The 25,688-nt window shown below is 48.4% G+C and overlaps 1 protein-coding gene across 1 annotated transcript; it reads left to right on the top strand.

The window, feature by feature from the left end:
- Positions 1 to 9,603: 9,603 nt before the first annotated feature.
- On the top strand, positions 9,604 to 21,034 carry LOC119180967 (uncharacterized). Its single transcript, XM_037432120.2, has 5 exons — positions 9,604 to 9,839; positions 10,364 to 10,500; positions 14,923 to 15,020; positions 18,341 to 18,407; positions 20,733 to 21,034. The coding sequence occupies exons 1-5, from the start codon at positions 9,668 to 9,670 to the stop codon at positions 20,895 to 20,897; spliced, it is 639 nt and encodes a 212-aa protein (XP_037288017.2). The 5' UTR covers positions 9,604 to 9,667; the 3' UTR covers positions 20,898 to 21,034.
- Positions 21,035 to 25,688: the final 4,654 nt, after the last annotated feature.

The following is a 25,688-nucleotide window of genomic DNA, read 5'->3' as shown; positions in this document are numbered from 1 at the left end:
GTCTCGCAACGGGCGTTCCGTGGTTCAGTAATTAGCACCACGCACGGTGGATATAGAGGTTGCTGATTCGATACCCCGAGACCAAACTTTTTTTCTCATTATTTTCTTTGCAATCTGTTGGCATATATTTTACAACGTCAAACCCGTGACGTTGTCCGAGAAGCCATGGTAAACCCAGACATAAAACACTTTCATTTTAAGAAAATATGGTTCATCCCTCCATCATAAGAATAGGTATAACACGAAAGTGAAACGTTAACTCATAGAACTATTTGAATGTTTACTGTGCAATGATTCAAGAAAACTTGTAGAATGACTCTATTGGTGTCACAGCTATGGTACCGTTTAACTTGAACGCACCCACGTGGAAACTTACGATACATCTCGAACAGCTGACCTCCATGACCGATGATTGGTGATCCCGTGTGCTAAAAGATACCTGTGGCACCTGTAGTAGTTAATGGCGAGAGTGAAATCTGAGAAAGCCACTAGTGGGACAGCCAGGAGTGCCGTCACTGAATGGACGCAGGACTTGAGCTGAGGCGGCCTACTTGCGGCATGTTAGAGTATTGAGTGCGACTGCTCGACTAGAGAGAAACACAACGCGCGTCGTGTCTACGTGGTTGGCTGGCCGTGAATTTTCGCTGGGCGAAAATAAATGGAGAACGCCGAGCTACATTCAGCATACCTCCATGACAGCCAAGTAACGCAGAGCTATTTCAGATGTAAAGCAGTTCTTTGATTCACGCGTGTAACGCTGTACGTTAGTGCGTCCATACGAACGCGCCGCAGCGCGTTCTCCTCGCCGCAGGTGTTGGAGTGGTGCCAAGTAAGTCACACCCCAGCTCCGCGGTGACGTCACGCTCACCTAGCTTCGCGCGCAGACGTCACTCTCTCCCTCACCTTCCCCACGCTCGCCGCAGCGCACGTACATGCCGCCTCGTTCGTTCACCCGAAACACCTGCGGCTACCGCCGCTAAATATTCACGACGATAAGGGGAACGTGCATCAATCTGGTCTTTGCTAACTTCGGCGTCGAATGTCTGCAGGAATCTTTCAGCGTGTACTTCACCGAACACAAGGCCGTGGCAATAATTGTAAAATGCGTGCCAGCTCTGTTCCAGTGCCCGTGTGCATTCTGAAAAAACGACGACTGCGAAGCCAAACGCTTTAATGAAACTTACACAAAACACAAACTGACTCCCGTGTCTTGGCGTTTCAAAGAAATGCTTACTCGAGTAAACGCTACACAGAGTTTTGCTTCAAGCAGTTTCCCAGTACCTGTATCATCGCCCGTTTCAACAATGTCAAGAGAGAGAGAGAATAAACTTTATTGGGTTCCAGCATGCGGGATTCCCTCCGGCCGCGCAGGGCGTGGGGTTCACCCTATCTCACGTTACACTAGAAGTCCTAATGTCACGCGGGCCTAGACCTCAAGGCCTTCGTGCCCCGTCGCCGCTCGGGTTACTGAGGGTGTCCCCCTTTCGCCTTTGCAGCGCCAGTGCGACCTCGAGCTGCCGGACGGCCCTTCGCTGGTCTTCTGGGTCCGTAGACCCCACACGCTGTTCTACTTGCGGCGGTAACACCGGACCGTCCGCGCTGTCTGCGTCACATCCCCAGAGTATGTGAGCCAGGGTGGCTCTCGCGCTCGCGCACACACTGCACATTTCACTCACGTAGAGTTCGGGGCACACGTGTCGCGCTAGCGATGGGGTCAGCACAGTCTCGGTTTGGAGCTGGCGCAACCTCACCGCCTCCCACCGGGTAAGATCCCTGTGCGGAGGCGGGAAGCCACGCCGTTGCTCCCTGTACCACGCGAGGATGTCGCCGTAATCGAGCAGCTGCTCCTCGTCTTCTTCTTTGGTCGCCGTCGTCAACAATGTCAACGACGTGTGCACCACTGCTGCGTTGCAACGCATCGGAGTTCCCTTTGGGAAGGTCGTACAGTTTTCAGATGACGAACAGCTATTTGACTCACGTGTATAACGCCGTAAGTACGCACCTCCACACGAACACGCCGTAACGCGTCTCCTTGCCGCAGATATCGAAGCGGTGCAAAGTAGGTCACGCCACAGCTGCGCAGTGCTCCTCTCACAGTGTGGACTGACGTCAATTTCTCCCTCCCCTGCCGCGTTCTCACCGCAGCATCCGCAGCTGCCGCTCGTCTGTTCGCCTGCAGCGCATGCCGCGACCGCCACTCGCTACACTGTCGACTTGCCGGATCACGCGCAGTGAACCTGACGTGCGCCTAACGTAGCGTTGAAACACTCGGCACCTTTTGAATAGGGCTTTGCATTCACGAGTGGTGGGGTCATCAGGTTCCCAACTAACGCGCGAGGTATTTGAGACAGCAGAAATTGGTAGACTTTGGAGAGAGAGAGAGAATAAACTTTATTGAAGAATTAAAATTACGTGACTAATCCCGGGTGGAGCCCTCTTGTAGAGCCCCACTGGCCACAGCGGCTCGCCGGGCCTGGTCTAGGGTCACCAGTTGGCTCCCCAGTGCCAGCCCGGAAAGCCGTGCCTCCCAAGACCACGTTGTGAGTGTTTGTAGTGAGCGCACCAACCTAGATACCGCATTGGCTGGCCGCTCGGTACATTGGTAGGTTATGTGTGTAAGTGTGGCTGTGTGGTTACTACACCATGGGCATACCCCTGTTGTGTATATCTGTGAAAAAATTGCGTGTAGTTTTGATATGTGGGGGTATGCGTTCGTTTGGAGGCGGCGCCAATCCCGGGCTTGTTGGCTGCTTAAGTTCGGATGTGGAGGGGCGTACGTGCGGCTTGTAAGGCGTTGGTTTTCCAATATCTGCCTGCTTGTTACACTTTGCTCTTCATGATGCCCTGTGAGGTGTCCTGACGAGAGTCCTGCGTCTCGGCCAGTAAGTCCGCGAGCTACGCAGCTTGCCTCCTCGTTCCCCCCCAGGCCGTCATGCCCTGGGTACCAAGTGACGCCATGTGCCTCCATCAACATGGACCCCAAAATATCCGTCACGCACCTTGGAAGTGTGCCTCTAAGGTATAAGCGACATGCAGCTTGTGAGTCTGTCAAAATATACGCTGAGCGCCCCCTTCTTTCGGCTTCTCTGATTGCCAAGGCTATGGCTGCTGCCTCTGCGGTGGCACTTGATCTGGTGCGTAGGGACGCGCAAGCCACGACTTTGCTTTGGTTAGTCACTGCCAATGCATGTGCTTGTTTTCTGGAGCCTTGTGGTGGCGCGGGATAAAGACTGACGTCGGTAAAGTAAGCGTCTGGATCCCTACTTCTCTGCAGGAGTTTTCGTGCTCGCGCTTGACGGCGCTTTTTGTTGTAGAGCGGGTGCATGTTTTTTGGAACTGGTTCCACGATTATTTGATCACGTATTTGCTTGGGTACAATGACTGTCTCATCGCCACAGTATTGAGGGGTGAGAGGGTATCCCAGCCTCTGTAGCAGTGTTCTTCCCTGGAGCGTAGTGGTGAGTCGTTCTCTCTGTGCGATTAGCGTGGCGGCGGCCAATTCTTCACACGTATTATGCATGCCGAGTCCCATGAGTTTTTCTGTGCTTGTGCTGTTCGGAAGTCGCAATGCTGCTTTGTACGCAATTCTGATGAGTCTGTCAATCTGCTCTATTTCGGGCTTGCGTGTTGATTGAAAGGGAAGAGCGAACGTGACTCGGCTGAAAACGAAGGCATGTACAAGGCGTACCGTGTCGGCCTCTGTCATCCCATCATTACTTCGCGCAATTCTAGCTATAAGGGATGCAATACTCTTTACGGTGTGTTTGAGTTTGCCTATTGCAGTCTCTACGCTGTTTTCTTGCACGTGCATGCCTAATATTTGAGCTACTGGGGTCCTGTTGATGATCTGTCCGGCAATTTCTAGCTGCAGCGCGGGTGCACGGTTGGACCGAGTGCGTGGGGGTCTTATTTGCAAATATTCTGATTTGCTAGGTGCGCACGACATGCCTGCAGCAGTGAGGTAGCCTTGAATTATGTCTATAGCGGTTTGCAGTACATCTTGTCGTTCTCCATAGGAGCCCTTTGTTGCCCATAGCGTAATATCATCCGCGTAAAAGGCACAGCCCAGGTTTGGTACAGTCTCCAGCTGGAGGACTATTTTCCGGAGGCCGATATTGAATAAAAATGGAGACAAGATGGAGCCCTGAGGTGTGCCTTTCAGTGGGAGGTCGTATGGTGATGATTTGGTACCAGCTATGCCAATCTGCGCCTTGCGATTTCCAAGAAAATCAGAGGCATAGTTGAATATGCGTTGTCCGCATACTATGGCTGCAAGACCGTCTGGTATGGTAGAGTGCGCAATATTATCAAATGCTTTTTCGATGTCGAGTGCAACGAGTAGATTGTTGAGACTACCTGGCGCTGGGTTAAGCACTTCCTCTTTTAGCAGTAAGAAGATATCCTGGGTAGACACTCCTCGCCTAAATCCGTACATAGATGTTGGATGAAGCCCCGTTCTTCTGTGTATTGGTCAAGGCGAGTGAGTATAACTTTTTCGAAGAGCTTGCCAATGCATGACGTTAAAGAAATTGGTCGTAGCTGATCAAGGCTTCGCCGTTTGCCTGGTTTAGGTATGAGTACAACCTGTTCCAGTGTCCATTCTGCAGGTATCTTTCCACTCGGTGTCCAGACTTCCTGATTAAAGTGGTCTGTGATGGCTTGTAATGCTTCATCGCTGAAGTTCCGTACCATGGCATTTGTAATGCCATCCAATCCGGGCGCTGTATTTCTTTTGAAGCTTTGAGCCGCTGCATAAACCTCCGCAAAGGTTATGGGGGCGTCGAGCTCAGTGTTGGGTTCTCCATTGTATTCTTGACTGGGTGTTGGGCTAACGTTTCGCTTGCGTTCTCCTGTGTAGCGTTGTTTCAGCTCTTCTATTAACTGATCCGGATCACCTTGAAATTCCCCAGCTAGCCGTTGAAGGGTAGCGTTTGTTTCGGTTCTTGTTGCAGAGGAATCCAAAAGACTCCGTAGGTTGTTCCACGTCTTTTTCGTGCTTAATGTGCCTTTTAAGGAATCGTAGAAGGTGCGCCAGTTGTTGTTGTAAAGTTCCTTTGAGTATGCGTTTACTTCCTCCGTGATTTTCGCTATACGGAGTCTGAGTTTCTTATTTAGCTTTTGTCGGCGCCACCGTTTCGTGAGCTTCCCAAAGACGAGCTTCCCAAAGATGTGTCAAGTGGGTGTCAATGGCAGGTGCGTCGGTAGTTTGATATATCTTGGTGTTCTTGTCATAGAGACCCTTAATGTACGGTGTCCATTGGGCTATAGTTGTTGGCTTGGGCCCGTCTACTTCCTGTTGCGCTCTATATTTAGTCCAGTTAGTCAGTCTGGCTTTTTCGAGCAGGCGTCGCAGTCGAGCTGTTTCATATGTTATTTGCACAATATTGTGATCGCTGCCCAGATTGTCGTCCAGCACACTCCAGCGCATGATCGCGGCATTGTTGGTTACGGTAAGGTCGGGAGTGGTGTCCCTGTTGACACTGTTTCCTATACGAGTCGATATGCCCGGTGTCGTGAGGAGTGTGTAGTCGTAGCGCTGTATCGCTTCTAAAAGTCGCGTACCTTTGGGTCTGTCTGCGCTATAACCCCATGTGGTGTGCCAAGCGTTGAAGTCCCCAGTGATGATCAAGCGGTCGCGTGGTTGAAGCTTGTTGTTCAAATAGTGGAAGATATTTCTGAATTCTGCTTTTCTTTCTTGTGGGGGACTGTATATGTTACATATAACCTGCCTCGGGCGTCCTTTCTTCGCTGGCCAGAGCGTTACGATAAGGTGTTGCGTCTCTTCGTTCGGTGCCGTTATGCATGTAGCTGCCAATTCTTTCCGGACGAGTGTCGCAATCTTAGGTGTATTTGGATCCATGTACAGTTTGTAGCCAGAAACTGTTTTAGGCCTGGCTCCCACCTCTTGCAAGCAGATTACGTCAGGAGGAACCAGCACCGCCTTTATGTATAGAGTGAGTGTAGCATGCTTGTTGTGCAGGGAACGACAGTTACAGGACCATATAGTGAGATTCTCGTTTGCTATGCATCGGTTAATTGCCATGGTGCGAGGAGGTGGGTGTGCTTTCAGCGTCCGAGGTAAGCATGCTTTTGGCGTCGGACTCCTGGGACTGCGGTTGGCTCTGCTTACGTCGACGCTTCGTTTCTTTGTCGAGGCTTTCATGAACGTATCGCTTCAGGTCATGAAATTCGACAAAGAACTGTTTCATTTGAGCTTCTGTTTGCTGCAGTATGTGCTGTTGCATTAGCTGCAGTTGTTGTTGTAAAGTGAGGTTTGTCGCTGTTTGTTCTGTTCCTATATTGGCTACAGGATCTCATGGTGGTGTCGATTGCGGTTGGATGTGTCCATTGTCCCGTAGCTTTTCGCTTGGGTGGCTAGTTAGATTTTGAGAGGCCTGGACTGTAGTTTTCGGGGTGGTTCCCATTAATTGGGCCAGCTGTTTTTCGAGCCACATTATTTTGTTCTCGTATTTGTCAAGGCGTTGCTTAAGCTGTTTGTTTTCAGCGATTACTGCTTGATAGTGTACGTTTTGTGTGATTGGGGGAGTACATGCAGACTTGGGAGCCACGGCTTCCACCCAGCTTACCGGAAGCGATGATGCCTGTTGGGTGCATCCTTGATTCCCGCCGTTGTCTTTGCCCCCCCCCCCCCCCTGGAGGACTGCGGTGGAGGTTCTGCTGAGTCGGTGCTGGCGCGCTCTTCTTGGATGGCGAGTGCGGCTTTCTGCCCGGAGACCGTGAACGCGACCGGGAACTGTGCTTGTCATCGGCTGACTTGTAGGCATTTTCTTCCTCTTCGGAGGAGAACCAGCGAAGATTCTTGGTCCTCGGTGGGTCGTTGCTAGTGCCCTGTTGAAGCTTATCACTGTGGTCTGCTTGTACTTGCGGCTGTTTAGGTTTGGGCGGCTTAAGTCTTTTTTTGCAAGTTGTATCTCCTGTGGGGTGAGCCTCCCCGCATGAGGCGCATATAATAGAACACGGATGTCCATCCGTTGGATTAGTCAGTCCACACAGCCGGCAAATGGGGCGATCCGGATGCGGGCAAACGTCCGCGCGGTGTCCTTTCTCTCAGCAGACCTTGCAGACTTGAATCGTAGGTCGGAAGGGGTAGCAGCGGAGTTCACCCCCGTAATAGTAGACGGTACGAGGTAGCGTTGGACCGAAAAATGTAATGGCTGCGCTTTTCGTTGTGCCTATCATTCTGGCAGTGATGATCTCCACACCGTGCGTTCTGACACGTAGGTGCGCCATGAGAGTTTCGGTTGAGGTGTTCATCGGTACGCCGTGAATCACCCCTCTCAGAGTATCGTCTCCATTTGCGGCGTAGGCACGGACAGCGTGAGCCCTGCCGTTAAGCACAAGGGCGCGTATCAGACGCACTTTGTCCGCCACTTCCTCATATTTGGTCGACAGAATTGCTATGTTTGACCCTGGGTTGATTCTGAGGATGAAATGATCATCTCTGATGCCAGCTTGGCATGCCTCGATGATTGCTTGCGCAAGCGTAGTAGTCAGAATGTTTCTTAGCGGGAGGCCCTGGTTTGGAAGAATGACGATCTTGTAATCGTCCTTCGGCAACGGCGGTAGCTTTAGCGATTTCTTGAATGTTGGCGTGCCTGTCTTAACTTGGTCCTGGAGCCCTGCGCTGCCGCGCCTCCGCTCCAGTGCCTCTTGCTTGCGTTTTTTGGTGGATTTCGCTGCCTGCCAGCTAGCGTCCTCTTCTGAATGCGATTGAGCGCCGATAGCGTCTCGGCTCACCGTATCGTGGTCGCCCTGGAGTTGATCCATTTGGTCGTCTGCTGTACCATCCTGGTCTAGGAGGTGGTATTGTTGGTCGGTCGCCGCGTTGAGAGCCATAGCTGGATGAAGCTCCGACGCGGGCGTCCCCAGCGTCGGTGCAGCTGCCGGCGGCTCCCCAGGTCAGCGTTTGGTGAGCGTCCTAGTGGTGACGAGCTTTCTGAAGTTCTTTGGCACCTCCAAGTGGCAAGAAATCCTCATGAGTGGTGCCCAGGCGTTCCTCGGAACTTCTTGAAGCTGATAGTAACGTTTTCGAGTGGTTGCAGACGGGAAACACCACTAAAAAGCATGAGAATCCAGAGCGCGAAGCGAGCGCGTCTGCACTACTTCGAGCCCCCTGGCGGTTTTCGGTAGACTTGGAAATACCTGTGTGAGCATGCCGTCCATCGCTTCGACGGAAAAAAGTGCGATTTTCCCGCACGCATGACCGCTGTAAGTGACGTAGGGTAATTCTTCTTTTTAGTTTTTTTTTCAAATATTGGTTTGCAATTTTAGGGGCAAAGCTCCTTATAGCGGCACCCGTTCGTCCCCCGTAGTATGTAACAAGTATAACATTTTGACCTCCAAGGTGGTGCCGGTGAGAGACTTCTTCTGTGCGTTGTTGAACAATAAAAAATAGTGCTCAATGTACATGTCAATGGCTGCTAATAGCGAATGAGAGACAGGAGCATTCGGCCTTTAGTTAACGCGCAGGCTGCGATCACCATTAGCAGCCATTGGCATGTACATTGAGCACTATCTGACAAGAAAGGGTTGCTACGTTATACTCGCTGGGTGTAACCTCCTTAGCTTTAGAAATGTTTAGCGAGCGTTGAGCCGCAGTGCCATGAATACAATGAACTTGTATATACCATGAATGAACTCGAGGTTGTTAAAAATGGGAAGTAGATACGAAGCGCAAGCCGTAAGAAAATAAAAGCCGAATTCTCCGCCTCTCATTTCCCATTAGCAGCCATTGGCTTGTACATTGAGCACTATCTGACTGAAAAAGTTTGCTACGTCATGCTTGCTGGGCGTAACCTCCTTGGTTTTCGAAAGGTTTAGCGAGCGTTCGGCCGCAGTGTCATGAATACAGTGAACTAGTATATACCATGAACTCGAGGTGGTTAAAGGTGGGAAGTGGACCCGAAGCGCAAGCCGTAAGAAAGTGTGCGTGTGCCACCTCTCGTTTAGTCCTTGGAATGTCCACTGGATGGCGGTGCTTCTATATGGGGAATATATGATGAAAAGATGCGAGATGGTGGTACTTGGAGTGTTGAATAGATGGACGAACGGACACATAGACAGATGCATGGATGGACGCATGAACGGACGCAGGGGCGGCTGCATGGACGAACGCAGGGACAGACGCACGAACAGACGCACGCACGGATGGGCTGATGGACGGATGGACGGTCACACTGTCGGACGCATGGACGGACGGAAGCAAGAACAAATGGACGGACGAATTCTTCGCCCCACACTCCATCATTCACTCCGTGGATATGCGGCCATTTTTTTTTGTTGAAGCGCATTTTCCCCTTTATATTCTGCTATATTTCGGAAATGATTTCAAATTCATTGCTCGTCTGTGTTCTTCTCATCTCTTGTCCTTTGTTGCGCTGTTGTAAATATAATGAGACTTCAACCTTGATTTTCTCCGCTAATAATGAACCTGTGGCAGTAGAACTCGTGGCATTCGAGTTTTCTGAGTGCAGCTTGTCATTATAAGCCAAACCAATCTAAAGTAGTCTGAGCCATCTGGCCTAATTGTTCACTTTTATTTACTAAGCCAAGTCATTGTTCCTCTTTAGTGTCTATTTACGAATAATTTCCCTCCTATCTAATTTTTTCCCCGTCAGCGTTTTGCAGGGACTCTGAACGCAGCAGGATGGCAGTACGTGGACTGATCCTGCTTACTGCTCTGGCCCTTGCCTCAGGAGCTGATGATTTAAAGTTCACCGACTGCAAGGCGTTGCCAGCGGGAATGAAAACCAAGTCTGCGACTACGAACCACCCGTACCAATTGACAGCAGCTGCGCCCAACAATGGCAGCATTGAAGGTGAAAGGCGGCGCGTAAGGAAAGTAACCTGGGGTGTAGTCAGAGAACCAGAAGTGGCAAAAACGTGCAGCACTTGTATGAGGAAAGAGAGAAGAAAATGGTTCTCTCGTCTTTGAATTTGGATTGGTTTAAGGTCCTTGGACCATTGGACAGACGACTTTGCAATGCGCTTGCGCGGGAATCGTTCCTCACCTGTTGTCATACCAATGACACATGCGCACAAACACACAGCATGCATGCTGTGAGTGTTTGCGCGTGTTTTTTCATGCATGTGAGTGTATGTGCGTGTGCAGCGTGAGCGTTTTTGAGAGTGCTAATGTGCTGCGCCCTCTCTATTTCTCTATATATCTCTCTTTCTTCCCATTCCTTCATCTTTCAAACACTTCCATCCCACCCACCCGGTCCTTCCGTTTTATTTTCCTCCGCCTCTTCTTCCACCCATTTCCCCAGTGCGGGATAACATACAAGGTATTCGAGATGGTTAAAATTCTTGTCTGCTTTATCTCTCCTTTGGCTTTTCGCAGTGACGGTTATCGGGAGTATGTTCAAGTATTTCCGCATCGTGGCCATGGAACAGGGGAAAGAGACTATGCCAAAAGGGTCGTTCATGCTCGCTCCCGACGCAAAAGCCATGCTCATGGATTGCGGTGCGATGAAAATGGTGAGTCACAGCGGATAACCTGCGGAATACTTTCTCAAACAACTTAGCAAGCATACCAGCGTGAAATGAAAATGGGACAAGAAAAAAAAAGAAGATTACTGTAACTTTATGTCGGGTGGTTCCATGCCGATAATATCCCGTGCGTTTTTTGCACTTTCGCGTTTTCTCAGCCGAAATGCTTGACGATTATTTTTTAGACACTTGAAAATAGACGCTCATAGTTTTTTTATCTCAAAAGCGTATCAAGGAAACATCATTTTAATATTTTTCATGTTATCCGGTACACGGTAGCGTGCTGAAAAGTAATTAAGCTTGAAACGCTGGATAAAAGTGGTTTCTACAAACATAACTTTGCTCCTCGTAATTTTATTGTAGAGGGTGTGAAAGTATACATGGCATTCAAATTTCTTGATAGTTCATACTAAGCAGGGCAATATATATATATATATATATATATATATGTATATATATATATAGATCGATACGTGTAGAGTTGAAGTTGCAGTTGCAGACGTCGTAGGCAAGTGTAACACAATCGGTTCTGAGCCCGAGATACTTCAACCTCGTCGATATCTAGAAGCGTCCTCTACTCAAGTCGACACTACCACCAACACGTACTGTCACAGTGTACGTGACGTAGAGCTTGACTTTTCACTCAAGCCAACGTGACGCGAAGGCGGCCAGAGCAAGACCAGGGAGCCAGGGATTGAACCCACGTCGCGGTGGTGACTGTCGTAATGGCGCTTTTTGTGGGCCTGGGATGCCAGGAGTCAATCACGAACAACGCGACGTGCCGTCGCCGCGCGAACGATGGTGTCGTGAGCTTAAACAACACATATATATTCTGCATGTTCGTCTTTTACTAGAACAGGCATACATAAGTAATTTTAAGGACCATAGCGTTTGTCACGCTGCGTGGACCAAGCAACGCTTGCACGGAACGAGGAGTGCTTCCAACGCTTTGCTAAGACGAGACGGTGGTGGCACCTACCCGTCGCCTTGCGTTCTACACCTTGTCACCTCTGAGACGGGCACGCACGGCCGTCTCAGGGCCACGTGCTTTGTTTTCCAAAAAGAACGGCCAGATGGCGCTCATGTCTCACGTGTGACGTGACTTGATGCGCTCGTTCACCCCCGCTGCACGCTCGAGGCACTCTAACACGGCGCCTCCGGAATACCATTCCCCGATTTTCTTGCGCGGCACATCAAATAAATGTTTTGTTCAGTCTCTACACACGCAAGACTGTCGTCTTTCGACGACATTTGCAGATTACGTGCAGATACGGGGCCAATTTTTTCCGGGGTTCTTTGTTCGTTGTTCTCACTTCGCTTTGCGCCAGAAAGTTGTCAGTTACGTTCCGGTGGCAAATAGCTCGAACCACGTTTCTAGTTGCTTCTCGCACTTCGCTTATAAAATGGTCACAACAACTTTCATTTCTTATATTGATACGCTTCAGGCTTTATTGACATTAGAAGGCCTATTTATCAAAAGTAAAATACAAGTAAAAGCAAGCAATAAACTTCAAAAAATACGTGTACAAGCTGTCAGGCTCCTAATTATGCAGTATTAGCTAAAGTCGCTTTAAAATTGTATGGTCGTCAAAGGCGACAGTGTTTCTTGGCAGGTGGTTTCGATGCTGCGATGTGCATGGAATCAAACTTCAGTAACACTACTGAATTTGATGAAGAACTTCAGTGTAGTCATGAGAGACAAGCCGGGAAGGATCCACTAGAGTCCTCGGTTCACCGCTGGCTGCTCCCGTGTCGGAACTCAAGAGGCCATGCCTCTCCGCTGTTTCACGGGCTCTGTGGACGGCCGTTGACGGAATATTCAGTGAAGTTGACTGAATATTCAGTGCAGCACTATTGATGACGTCTTCCCACTTCTCATTGCTGGCGTGTGTCATGTCCCGTAACGCAAGACACTGTCTGATCGTATATGCTAGAATGCTTAACCCTCCTCATAATCCGGGCACTGGATTGACGTCTCGCTTTATCCAGATGGTCATATCTGTCGATATGCTTGCTGAATTGAATCAACCCAAGACATTACAAAAGATTATTAGAACCTAATGATATTATAAGTTCGGCCTATAGATTAGTTTGTTAAACAGATGGCTGTTAGCAAAGCAAATTTTGTGAAAAAAAGTAGAGGTGACAAACGGAAGAGGGGTAAGCGAGTGACTATAGACTAACGGTAGCAATGGTTAAAACCTGAATAGCACAGGCCGGCCGTTTTATAAAAATGCTGGAGTGGAAATCACCTACCGCAAGTGAAGCCAGCTTACCGCCTTTTTACCATGGGTACCATAAAACGTTAGTTCATTTTGATGTGACTGCCTACCACTCCAAGTGAGTTTGAGACGGCTAATTGTTTCGGACAGGTATTGCTGAGAGAATCTGTTTTTTTTTTTGCTGGTTTCCGTAGGAAGGTTACGATTTTTGACAAATTTCGTGAGCTCAAGCTCCAATACTGATCTGAGTAAATTCACCGGTAACTGCATCATTTCTCTTTGATCTGTTTGTCAAACAAACGCATTTTATATAAACCAACAACAAGCGAAAATGCTGCCTTATTGCGTAGAAGTATGGACAATAGCTGCCTGAAAAGTTTCTTGCTCTAGAGTGGCGAAATATTCCGACAGAGCATTCATTTTGATTAACCTCCTTGCTTACGCTTACATGCATCCATTCCCTAGCCTAAGAGAAGTTGAATTGATTACAAACTGATATTATTTGAGAAAACAGCAAACAGAAGCGCGGTTCCTGCAAATATGTTCAGGAATTGAGTGTTCCTGGATGTCTGGAAAATTAACACAAGTTAGTTGTGAGTTTTACGCAAAAATTTCCCATCTCAAATTTGTGATGGTCACGGTACCACAGACATTATATATATATATATATATATATATATATATATATATATATATATATATATATATATAAGACCATCACTGCCAATGAGATTACTGCTGGCACCAAAACATTTAGAACTGTTGTATTTAGGAAAATGTTAGTGTGTATGGAAAACAGCTCACATATCTGAGTTCAAGGCTGTCTTTCAAGGCAACGGAAACGTTCGAGTTCTTCTTCTGCCTCGCGATCCGTAAACGCTTTATGGCTACTATATGTGGAAAACCATTTTTTACAAGCTAGTCGCAAACGCAAGTATGCAGCGAAATCAAGTTTGTTTCAAGAGGGCAATGGATAAACGTTACCTTGCACCAACTAAATAAGACGTTCACTGTCTCCAAGAGTGAGTGGTCTATTTCTGTATTTCGCCGACCCATTGAATAGTAAACGAACGCTCTTTTAGATGGTTTGAAATGCCCTGGCACCAGACCCCAGGCTTTTACCATCACTCCCCAGTGTGGTCTAAGCACAGGTGAACACTACTGCGCCAACACAAGCGAACTCCTAACCAACACCTGGATTTAGAAAAAAAAAAAACACGCGTCTCCTAACCAACACCTGGATTTAGAAAAAAAAAAAAACACGCGTCCCTATATAGGCAAATGGGAAACTGCTAATCTGCTACATACACCATCCCGATGCAAAGCCGTTAAAGACAGCTGGATTATACAGAAGAGCGACTCCTAAATGCGAAGCACTTCTTGCGAATGCGAAGCATCCGACATCCGGTCTAAGATAGAGGGGTGGGGGGTGTCTTATCTCATGTGCCCCCAGAGCGACGGAGATGGGCCAGTTTGTTTAATTACTGCTTCGAATGGGGCCGTCGCTTTGCTTGCACATTACCGGCGGGTGGTACGTGCTATGTGCTTCGGAATCTTATCAATTTCGACTTTATATGAGAGATTACGGCAACGGCGACAGCAAAAGCTCGCTCAGACTGTCCCCATGATTGTTATCGAAATAAAAAGATGTTTCATTGCAATGAGCATATTGCGTGAGTGTGTGTGTTAGCGATGTTCGCACAAACCATTTACAGGGCCCACAACCAAGCGCTGCAGGACATACCTCGAATCTAACGTGGTGCATGTACCGCAGAATTGCTGTAATGTCTGAAATTCCTCCGCCATCTGGAGCATACAATAAGGACATATCGTGAGCTGTAAGCTAAGCCCTCTCACATGTATCACACCTATGTATGGTGCCATATTGCTCTATATTACCAAGTTCGATAAGAGTGTGTGGTCTGTCGGGGAAACGAATTCTCGGTGGTCTTTCCGAAGAGCATAGAACGAAGTCTTAATACAGGTGTGCAAAGGAGGTCAAAATACTTAATCAGTATAATTTGTCAAATATATGGCCAATGCTGTCTGTGTGCATCCCTACCACAGCACGCTCGATTCAAAGGCAATACTTTGCAGGCAGGTTCTCCTACCACCACTGTAGGACGTGCCATGGTTAACTTTGCAAGAATATACGCCAAATAACCAGCACTGTCTTCTCTACTTCCAGGCCGCTGTAGTGAACAAGGATCCGGCTGATGACATGACCCCGCCCTTCACTGTCATGTGGAAAGCCATGTCTGGTTATGAAGGTGCTCTGAAGTTCAAGTAAGCGCACCAGTAATATATCAACAAGTGGGTAACAGGCAATATTTATCGAGCTAGTAGGTTGATCCATCGTTGCAGGCAGCTGAACGCTTTACTCGGGAAGGATACATGAAGGGGTTGTGGTTTCTTCCTTTTTCATCCGTCCCCAGTGAAGTTATGCGCCGCGTACGATGATATACGTGGGACGGCATGCTTTCAAAGAGGCCCTCGCAAAACCAATTCAACTGATGAAGTGAAAAGAAAAAAAAGCAGGTCCCACGTACTTTGGGGATCGACGTTATGCAAAGCATATGGTGGGAAGGTCATCGTGCGTGTCGTAACTTTCTATTGAGCGACGGCGTTATGAAACGACGCTCGGTCTATTTGCAAATGTTGCACACAGAGACATATGTTGAACAGAGACAGATGTTGACATAACCAGTCGCTTGCACCTGCGCAACGACGCCAACTGGAACTTGTACATGCGACAACATTATGAAATGACGCTCGATCTATTTACAAATGTTGCACACAGCGACATATGTTGAACAGGAGCAGATGTTTTTATATAACTAGTCGTTTGCTCCTGCGCAACGATGCCAACTGAAACATGAACATTATCAACACCAGAACTGATGGGCTGATATAAAGCGCTGGTGCTCGCTAATACGGTAGCCCTGGACACTGCTACATAAGCCAACTTCAGCGGATGGCACAGAACTACGATTGACTTTAACCTGACGTGACGGCTGTGTTCTAGGAGTGCATATGTAATGTTTATGAAGGTGGACCAAAGTAGTACATATGTAATGTTTATAAAACTATATCTCCAAAATACTTCAAATAACAGATAGTGCTCAATCGACCAACAACAGAGAATGGTGAAGCACAGGAAACGCGCTTGACTTGTGCATTAGTGTTCCCTCTCGGTCCCGTTTCGAATCCACGCATTTCGGCAGTTCAGAGCAACGGTAAGCCTACGCACACCAAGCGTGAACTGCTAAGTAATGCGTACTTATGCAGCCGTCTCGGATAAAGTCAGCCATCAAAGGGGGGTGAGGGAAAACACTTTTGTTTTTCTAGAAATGCTGCAGCAGTTAGCATAGCCGATGGCGAGCTTTGTGTTTCACGACATAGGCGTTCGTAAGCTATTTTTTTCACATCGCCGTCTACCAGAAGGTCAGTCAAACGCTAATCGAATGCTAAAGCTGGAGCTTGCCTTCCGGGAGCTGTTTGTACCAAACACAAGCGTAACGTGTTTTTTTTTTCATGAAACTTCGGGGCCCCGGACCTGCTCTGACTATCGCCTCCGAGATTTAGTTTATGCTAGGGGTTTATGTACAAGATTCCGGCTCCACCACATCTCCCGTCCTGTACTCTCCAGAGAGTTTCTTCACCAACTGTTTGCCACTGAAAGAAATTAAGACAGAGGAGCTGATCAAACGCAATAGTATTCCTGCTATGCCACTTGCAGTCAGACTGAGGTATTGATGTTCCGGATACACGCTCGTGACCTTACCCTCACTTTTACTTTCTACTATCATGCATGCAGTCTGCATACATAACTAATAGTCGCCGCCGTGGCGACCAGACCGTTACGAAAGGTGGATCAATGACATTCTGTGCAAAAATACATTTTGTGGTGTGCGTCTGAGCGGCAAGACCGGCGTGTGGTCGAGATGACTTGAATGTTTACAACAAAGCGGTGGTTTATATCAGGAGAAGTTTGTGCTTTTATAACCATTTATTATTTCATCGGAGTTATACAAGACGCCGCTTCATGATTTCAGAACGCGTGTCAGTGTCCATCCACGGGCAAAAAGATTCACCACTAGGGCGAAGTATATGAATGCGATGGCAACTATTTGCAATGGTATACGAACTAACGCTATCAGCTGAGTATTATTCTGTATCCGATCTCGCATAAGTCCACAAAACGCCGGTGTAAGAGAATACGGCCCCTCCAGGTGGAGAAGTGGTTTTTGTGCTGTCCGTCGTCTCAACGCAAGGTGGTTAGAACACACCATGTAGAAGGGCGTACTAGCCGTTTGCTGGAACCCATACTGAGGAACCCATACGCGCGTGCAAGCGATGGCAAACACGCCCTTATAATCAAAGTTCACAGATGCTGCTTGAGTGGCACACTCCACCCTTTTCGTCCCCTGGCATCCATTCATGGGACCTCAAGACGCGCAAAGCGTTTCCTCTTCGCTTGAATGCCAATAGATGGCAGGCCTTGCTAGAGGGTTGATGTTATCGCGTGCACCCTCAGTGCAATGGAGATGGGCCGACTCGTTTCATCTCCGGTTCAGCCGCTTTCGGTGTCAGCGCTCGTATGCTTTTTACCGGCGCGTGGAACGCAGGATGCGTGGGAGGATGTTATCGATTTCGACATTATGAGGAACATGACGGCGACGGCGGCGAAAACCTGTTGTCAATGTTCATATATGTCAGTGTTGTGCTTGCGCGAAAATTCCAAGATAGGTATGTTCCAACTAGGCGGAATCGCAGTTTTGCTTCAGTTGATATATATTTGCTTTCGATATAAAAAGAGAAATGGCATGCCCGTCTCCTTGAGCGTGAGCCGCGATGCCACTTGACATCATACAGTTGGAAGTCATGACGATGCCTAAATTGACCAACGTCAGTGACGTCATCGTAAAGTCACACGATGATGTCATGAATGCACTTTGACGATCGCCCAAAGGTGAGCCGATCTCGGAGGCATTACATCAGCAGGTTTTTAGCGGAATGGTACGCCTTGTGTACGTGTTCCGGCCTGTCAGTCGAGTGTAGGGGCTGCGTTTGCGTGTGGCGAATATGGGTTGACCACGCATTGTGACAGTAAGAGCTTTATTGTGGTCTTAAAGTGGCAGAAGCGAGAAGAGGCAATTGATCCCGCTAGCTGAGCCAGATGGCTCTGTCTAGAATAGTGGCATGAAGCGGAACGTCCCAGTGACGTTCCCGGGCCCTCAGGGTGGCCATGAGTTGGTTTCAAAGTACCATGCTACACACAGCAGCATCAGAGTTGTGAGAAGGCCCGAGCAGCAGCGTGCCTATGAAAAATGCTGATGAGAGCATAAGCGACCCTCGAGCCCGTCAACTACACTGGCCATCCACCTACACAGTGTGGAACGATATCAAACACTTTTCGCAATCTTGACGGGTAGCGATTCAGATTACGGTGACCCGGCGTGTTGTATGTTTATTAATGTGTACGCTCCCCTACGACTCTGTCAGGGCCGCAGCCATTTTATTTCGTGCGTGTGGGATGTGGTATCAGTTTCTTACATAAGCAGGCATAGAGCTGCTCTTTCTAATTTAACTATTTTTTCTTGCAGGTTGACCGTCGTTGAAAACGCCACCATGTTCTACGAGGCAGAATCCGGGGAGCAAACGATCCCCAAGGCGAGTACATGGCATGTATTTTGCAGAAGCGCGTATTTTTCGCACTCGCAGCACTACACATAAGGGGGCAAAGGAGTTTGTGACTCATGGATAGTCGCTTTTGCCCTAAACAGTAGTCATCGTCTACTTCACGAGCCTTTAATTCTTTAGCGTGTAGTGTTGAATGGTAAATTGTCTCGAAGAGCACGTGCTTTATGAGTACGAAGCGGTTCGTTATAGAAAAGTGCTAAGTGCAACTTTTCTAAAAAAACGCAAGGGAACCAAATGATAGTTATTAGATTAAGTGACAGGAAGACATGGCTCTACTACGTCATGTCTCCCTGCGTCATTCATCTCGTCGCAGTGGCGTTGCGCTGCCGCAGTGAAAGTGTGGCGGTCGTGACGTCACACCACATGACGTCGCACCACGCCGTTCGCTCGTAGCCTCGCCGCTGCTGAAACACGCAGCCAGGTGAAGGTTTTGTGGCTACTTCGCCGGCGCTCATGAACAGGACATGAGGAAACTTGCGCGGAGCGCCATCTATCTTTGGCGACAGCAGCAGCGTATCGTAACTGAGTGGAAACTAGGCGAAAAAAATATCCGACGAAAAAAAACCATTCGTCAAAAACGGCTCCCGCTTCTAAATAACAGAGATTGAGTATTTTTTTAAACAGCAGAGGCAACAGAAGTACACTGTTTTTTTTTACAGTGTCGGGCTTCAAACTATGTGGCTTTCCGGAGTGTTCAGTATTTCACAATGAGGCCCCATGTATTTCCAGTGATCGGTGCTTGCCTTAGAAAGCCACATAACTTGTACTGCGGTACTCAAATTTTACGAAAATGTTCAAGCAGGTCTCTGCTGTATATATATTGGAGTCGTTTTAGATAACCCGCACATTTAGAAAAATACAATTTTTTGGCCTATTTCCCATTCAGTTATCGCAGGACACCGTTACTGCCGCCTAGAAATGGCACTACCTACAGAGGTCCCTAAATCCTGGGAATATGGTTATTCATTTTCTCCATGGCAGGCTGCGAAAGGTCGAGTAAAAGCAGCCGCCTGCTGAGAAGATGGCACAAAGGACGTCGTATTCAGTGTAGCAAGCTTCAAATAAGCTTACCAAGAGCGAAAATATGCAAATGTGGAAGCTGATGCAACAGTCGCATTGAAGAGGTACGTAAGCAACTTGATTGATTCATGAAAGAATCATTTGAGGGAGGTGGTTGGGAAGTGTAAGTGTAAGCAGCATGACGACGGCCCCTCGGCTGCTCTGTGTGGCCGGGCACTACTTGTGTGCTTCGGCGACACATCTAGCCCAGCTCACTGTCCGGAGGTGGAATCGCACCTGCGAGCTCCGCAGAGCAGCCCCCCCATCGCTTCTGGGCTTCTGACTCTTGCCACGGGGGCTTGTGTTTGTTAGGGCAACTCAGAAATACGTTATTGAAGTATCCTCTGGCGTTAGGGCACAAGGTGCAATGAGAAGAGGTTCTGCCATGCGTAAAAAGAGAGAGGAGGAAAGGAGTCACGACTGTGTTCGTTTGAAGTCTTCACCACAAATCCTTGCCACTAATTCAAAAAATTTTATGTGGTGGAGGATACGTTAGGCGGGAATTTTGGTAAAAGAGCGTGGCATCATCGTAGCTGAGGAGCCGATCCCTGGCACCTAGAAGCGAAGGCAGGTCGCTTTGAGCCTGGTTGACGAGTTTTCGGGCTTGGGTGTGAGCGGCCGTGTGGTCTGGGTGTCCACAGTTCGCAGGGACCCACAGGAGGATGATGAGATCAGGCGGAGAAGATAATTGAAGAGTTCTAGCAGCCGGAGAGTAGATTTTCATAATCGCGAAATTGCGAATTGCATTTTAAAATTGGAGAAAATAAGGAGTGAAGAATGGCTGAGGCATTTGCCGCCTTGTCTGCTTCCAGGGAGTCTGTAAAATTTGGAATGGACGTACTAGCGAACAGTTTTTGAAATCTTTCAACATCGGCTATTGTGAAAGCTGGATTATCTGCATATCAGGCCGTGTCTACGTATACCGCGGGAGAATTAGGAGGGAAGCGCTTGTGAAGGGCCTTGGCTCTAGCTTCGCGTCTCGCTGGATTATGCTCTTGGTCAGTGTTTTTGTGGAGTGGTGGAATTATTAAGTTGCTTTTAAGAGCGATGAGAGCTACGTGCGTGACCGTGGTGTGACCAGGAAGGTTTATTCCAATGCTAGGCAGGAGTACTTGTTCTGCTAATAGGCAACACGATCACTGTAGTAAACGAAGAGGTTACAATATACTGCTGTTTCTGTGTTGTCACAGCTGGTGCGAAGCTTTTTAAGCACGAACTATTTGTCTCTGCACGCAGCAACATTCCAATGGCGGCAATGGTCACAAGGACGCCGGGGATGCGGGCAAGGACGCGCACTCGAAAGGCACCGCCTCCTGCTCGGGCCTGTCATCTTGGTTGGTCGCCGTGGCCCTCGGCCTTGTCGCAGTGCTCGGCCTCGGACACAATCTGCCCGCCAGTTAGCCTGCTGTGGGGAGGCCCCGTTGCAGACTCGGCTGCACAGAACAGCCATGGTGCATGCTACGGGAAGGGGAGAGAAAGGCTGCATTGGGAACTTCGGAGTCTTTTTTCCCTGGAAGAAACTTCTCTTTTTGAGTCTTTGTGCCTGTTTTCTTTCCTCTTTACTATGTAGACTACTGCTAACCTGTACATTTCATTTGTTACTGCCCTCGGCCAGCGTAAAAACGGATGGAACATTCGATTATTGCCAGTCTCACAGGCTAAGAGTAAGCAATGCAGCTAGTATGGTACTACATCCCCAGTCGATAGCACTATTTGGACGCACCTAAAGTATGTTCAAAGTGGAGAAATAGCTTTGTTTTACTGGCTTTGTGAAAAGGATGATGCTGTCTATTTGCTTATGGAGGTTCTTAAAGGTGGCCACGACAAAACTTAAGGACGTTTGCGTACAACCAGAAAGAATTGGGATTGACTCCCAGCCAGCGTTGGCCTTTGCTGTCCCCACTGGCCTTCCCAAGGAAGTCGTGTATGCGACTTATCCCGGGAAGCTATTGTGTAGTTGTTATACTTGTCTTTATTGTCGTGGCCACCTTGCAAGAACTTTTACAAGCTTCTTGTGCATTTCCTCTGCGTGCAAGGACACTCGAGGCGAAAGGTTGCACACAGCAAACGTAAATTCTAGTTATTTGAATTCACACTTTACTTGGCATTTAAGCCCGCAAGCACAAATACTAGGTAAATTACTGTACTACGCATCATTCCCATCGTGGCTGAATGACTGCAGAGCCAGAGTGCCCTCTAGTTAATTTTAGGAAACTGTTTCTCACAATTATCAGCCTGCCTCTTGTAACTGACTATCGGGATTCGGGGGTGGGAAGTATGCAGTTCTTGAAATGCAACACCAGAAGGAACATATCGCAGGAGAGTCCGGTGTTCGACCTGTTCGTATACATAGATTGGAGAAATCAATGAACTCGGCCTTCGAAGAAACGCACCCAAGAGAAGAAGTTGACGATGACACACGCTGGATCCCAGCGTATGTGGTCATCTGTCTTCTTTTCTGGGGTACGTGTCTTGGAAGGCTGGGCTCATCTGTTAACCAGGGGGACGCAACATAATAAAGCTAAAAGATAATCAATCCAAGGGAAGTATAGGGGGCGTTGTTTTTAGCACTGTTGGCATAAATGTGCGGAAATAGGAGTGGGAAAAAATTCACAGCATATACACGGAATGACTGATAATGAGTGGGGTGAAGCGTTCGTCAATCCGTTCGTACGTCCGTCCAACCGTACGTGTGCCTGTTCGTGTGTCCGTTGATGCGCTCGCCCGTGCGTCCATTCGTCTGTGCGTCCGTGCGACAGTCCATCCTGACGTGCGCCTGTTCGTGCGTCCATTCACCCATCCTTCCGTCCGTACGTCCATGTGTCTGTCTGTCTGTCTGTCTGTCTGTCTGTCTGTCTGTCTGTCTGTCTGTTTGTCCATCTGCTTGTCTGTCTGTCCGTCCATGCGTCCGTGCGTCCATCTAGTGAACACTTCAAGTACCACCATCTCGCTTCTTCTTATATATTCATCACATACAAGTACCGCCATTCAGCGGACAATCCAAGGACTAAACGAGAGTATTTACCACATTTCTGCTGTAAGCGCTTTGTTAACACCGAGAGCGTAATAAGGACGTCATGCTACGTTTTTCATAACATGTGGACATGTGGATATGTGCCCGAGGGCGGGTATCTGTTACTGGTATGTGGGTATGTGCCACAGGTTATGTACTACGACAATGGGGGACGCACTAGCCACAGAATAAGTAGCTTCGCCTCCTAAAAAACTTTCCACTGGCAGGGAGCACACCTCCTTCTTTTGATTAAAGCGTCCGGGGTCTGTCGATACAGCGGCGGTGAGGGGTCGTCATGCCATTCACTTTATTCAGTCTGTTTAAACCGGGGAGTCTTGGTCGGCGACGCTTTTAACCATGAAGGAAACTGTACATCACTTTTTTTTGCTGCTGACGTCACGCAGAATTTTCTTGACGACACATAACATTTAATATTTTTGCGAACTGGCCAACAAGCAACAATGCATCCTATACTCCCTGAAAGCGTAATGGTCTGCCAGAATGAGGCTCTTCCTATGAATGAACAAGAGAAAGGGAATGTAAAAGCTTGTTTTATTTGTCAGACACAACTGCAATAACAACTTTCTGGAGGCCTACCTGGACGCCTATCTGGAGGCATTTCCGACTGCCCCGACGTGACATGAACGTGTGTGTGTGTGGGCACCATAGACAGACATCCAGAAATCTGGGTTGTTTATTACGTGGAACGATTTAAGCTGCTAGAATGCGTCGCCAGACCCTATTCCGCCGCCTGTTAGGCGCTTTCCGTAGGTCACGGTAGACTCTGCATTCCTCGCGCTGCTGTAGAAAAAATATCAGCATATCTACGGACTGAATGATGATCAGTGGGGCGAAGCGTCCATCAGTTCGTCCGCGCTTCCGTCTGTCCGCTTGTTCTTGCTTCCGTCTGTCTGTCTGTCTGTCTGTCTGTCTGTCTGTCTGTCTGTCTGTCTGTCTGTCTGTCTGTCTGTCTGTCTGTCTGTCTGTCTGTCTGTCTGTCCGTCCGTCCGTCCGTCCGTCCGTGGATCCATTCGTTTAGCTAGTGAACACTCCAAGTACCGCCACCTCGCATCTTTTCATCCTATATTCATCATATGAAAGTACCTCCATCTAGCGGACATTCGAAGCACTAAACGAAAGGTGGCTACCTACTACGACAACAACAACAACAACAACAACAGCAACTACTACTACTACTACTACTACTTCTACTACTACTACTACTACTACTACTACTACTACATACATCGCGGACGTACGACACGTGGCATAAGATGAAAAAAAGTCTCGCGGTGGGCCCATGGCAGTCATAAATCGGTTGCAGAAGCCTCGGGCTATATGGAATGTCGAAGTGTTATTCTCTGAGCACTCGTTTGCTGGACACCGGATGATGTCACAGTTATCTCTCAAAGTTTGTTCAAGGATCTGACGAACTACTTCGAGTGCCGTCCCATTAAGAAACGGGCGACATGCCGACCACGAGTTGAACGGTATGACTGCCGTCTTCTTTCTGTGTTCCGTGTCCGCAATGGCCATGGCTATTGCAGCTGATTCGGACTTGTTGCGTAACTGCTAGCGAGTGAGTCTTTCTGCTGCCTATGCGTTGGGACGTTGAGGCTAGGCCTCCCTATCCCCACGTAGGAGCAGCCCGCGACATTGCTCTAAAGGAGTAGCGTTTCTCAATAGACAATAAAGTTCTCTGTCTGTCTGTCTGTCTGTCTGTCTGTCTGTCTGTCTGTCTGTCTGTCTGTCTGTCTGTCTGTCTGTCTGTCTGTCTGTCTGTCTGTCTGTCTGTCTGTCTCCTAACGTCTGAGTAGCGCGCGGTCGAATATGTCCAGATGTATTTATCGCAAAAAAAATACAGCATAGCAGTAAGACTGCCCTTCAAACAACGACGGTAAATGTCCGAGAGGGGGAAGGTGTGGGTACGAATAACTGTGTTACCCCTCACCAACTCTAGGTAATTGAGGGGGGCATGCCTCCTCGCCAACTGCGTGGCCGCCTCCCTCTTCCCCCATGCACACGCCAGTGTTTAGACGTATCGTCCGTGTTTAGGACAAACACTTATAAAGACAATAGCAAGAAGCATTAGTCTGTATCTCGTCTTCATTCAAACCATGGAACCGGACGATGGACATTCTACTGCGGGCATGGAAACAAGCTAATGACGAATGTCGCGGCTGATTTTTAAGTGAAATGTACTGGTACCAAACTTAAACGCGTATATACGAATGTCGTAATTTAGTAGCAATCGATCGAGACTCATTGCACTCGCGAGCAGCCTCCAGGGGACACGCCGGGCGTGCAGTAGCTCGATAACTTAGGTGAAAGCTTTGGTGTTGCGCCGATAGTAAGTTCGGAGTTTCTAAAAATCCTCATGGGCGAGTGTTTTGCAAATAAACACGATCGGCGAGTCAGCCCAGAGAACGAACTCGGCATGCAAACATTCCCGATGTCAAAAAAAAAAAAAAAGAACAACCTTCCGTTGCTCTCGTCCGGCCATGCCTTCCAACCTTCCGCTACTTTCCCTCCCCGTCCGCCTTAAGCTTTCAACATTGACGTCAGCAGTATCTTATTTTAGGAATAGCGAACATGTATTGCATTAGGGAGGTGGGGAGGGAATAGCTTGTGTGGAGGGAGAGAGAGAGAGATGGGGTGGTACGTGGCCCTTTTGCACCACTCTGCCAACATCCATGTACGGCTTTGAGACGGGCTGCCAGAAGTGACACCATAACATGCAGGAAAAAAAAAGTTTGCAATGAAAAAAGAGAGGCTGGGTATTTTCCTCTCTCACGAAGCTCGTCTTTGCTCAAGTCAGGTCAGTCGTACACTGAATTGTTTCTTCATTCATGTTAATTTACATTTCGCGAAAGTTTGAAGCTAAGGGAAAAAAATAATAAGGCTAGACGTGCTCTCACGGGTCTCAGTTGACAGAGTTCGGCAGAGGCGACCGTTGTGTAGAACGCCAACGGCGAAGCGACCATAGCAAGGAAGAAACGAAGCAACAAAAGGAAGAAAGGCAGGGAGCTTAACCAGAAAGACACCCGCTTGGCTACCCTACAGTGGGGATCAGGGAAGTGCACAATAACATCCTTTCGCCGCAATGCGTTGGCAAGTACTTGTCTCTCTGTCGCAAATCCAGGACAGTGGCGTAGCAGGTGTCCGACATTTTCATCGGT

This window comes from Rhipicephalus microplus, chromosome 10, assembly GCF_043290135.1.
Source record: "Rhipicephalus microplus isolate Deutch F79 chromosome 10, USDA_Rmic, whole genome shotgun sequence".
Lineage (NCBI taxonomy): Eukaryota > Metazoa > Arthropoda > Arachnida > Ixodida > Ixodidae > Rhipicephalus > Rhipicephalus microplus.
The sequence above is the reverse complement of the archived record's forward strand: the minus strand, read 5'-3'. Positions and strand labels throughout refer to the sequence as shown.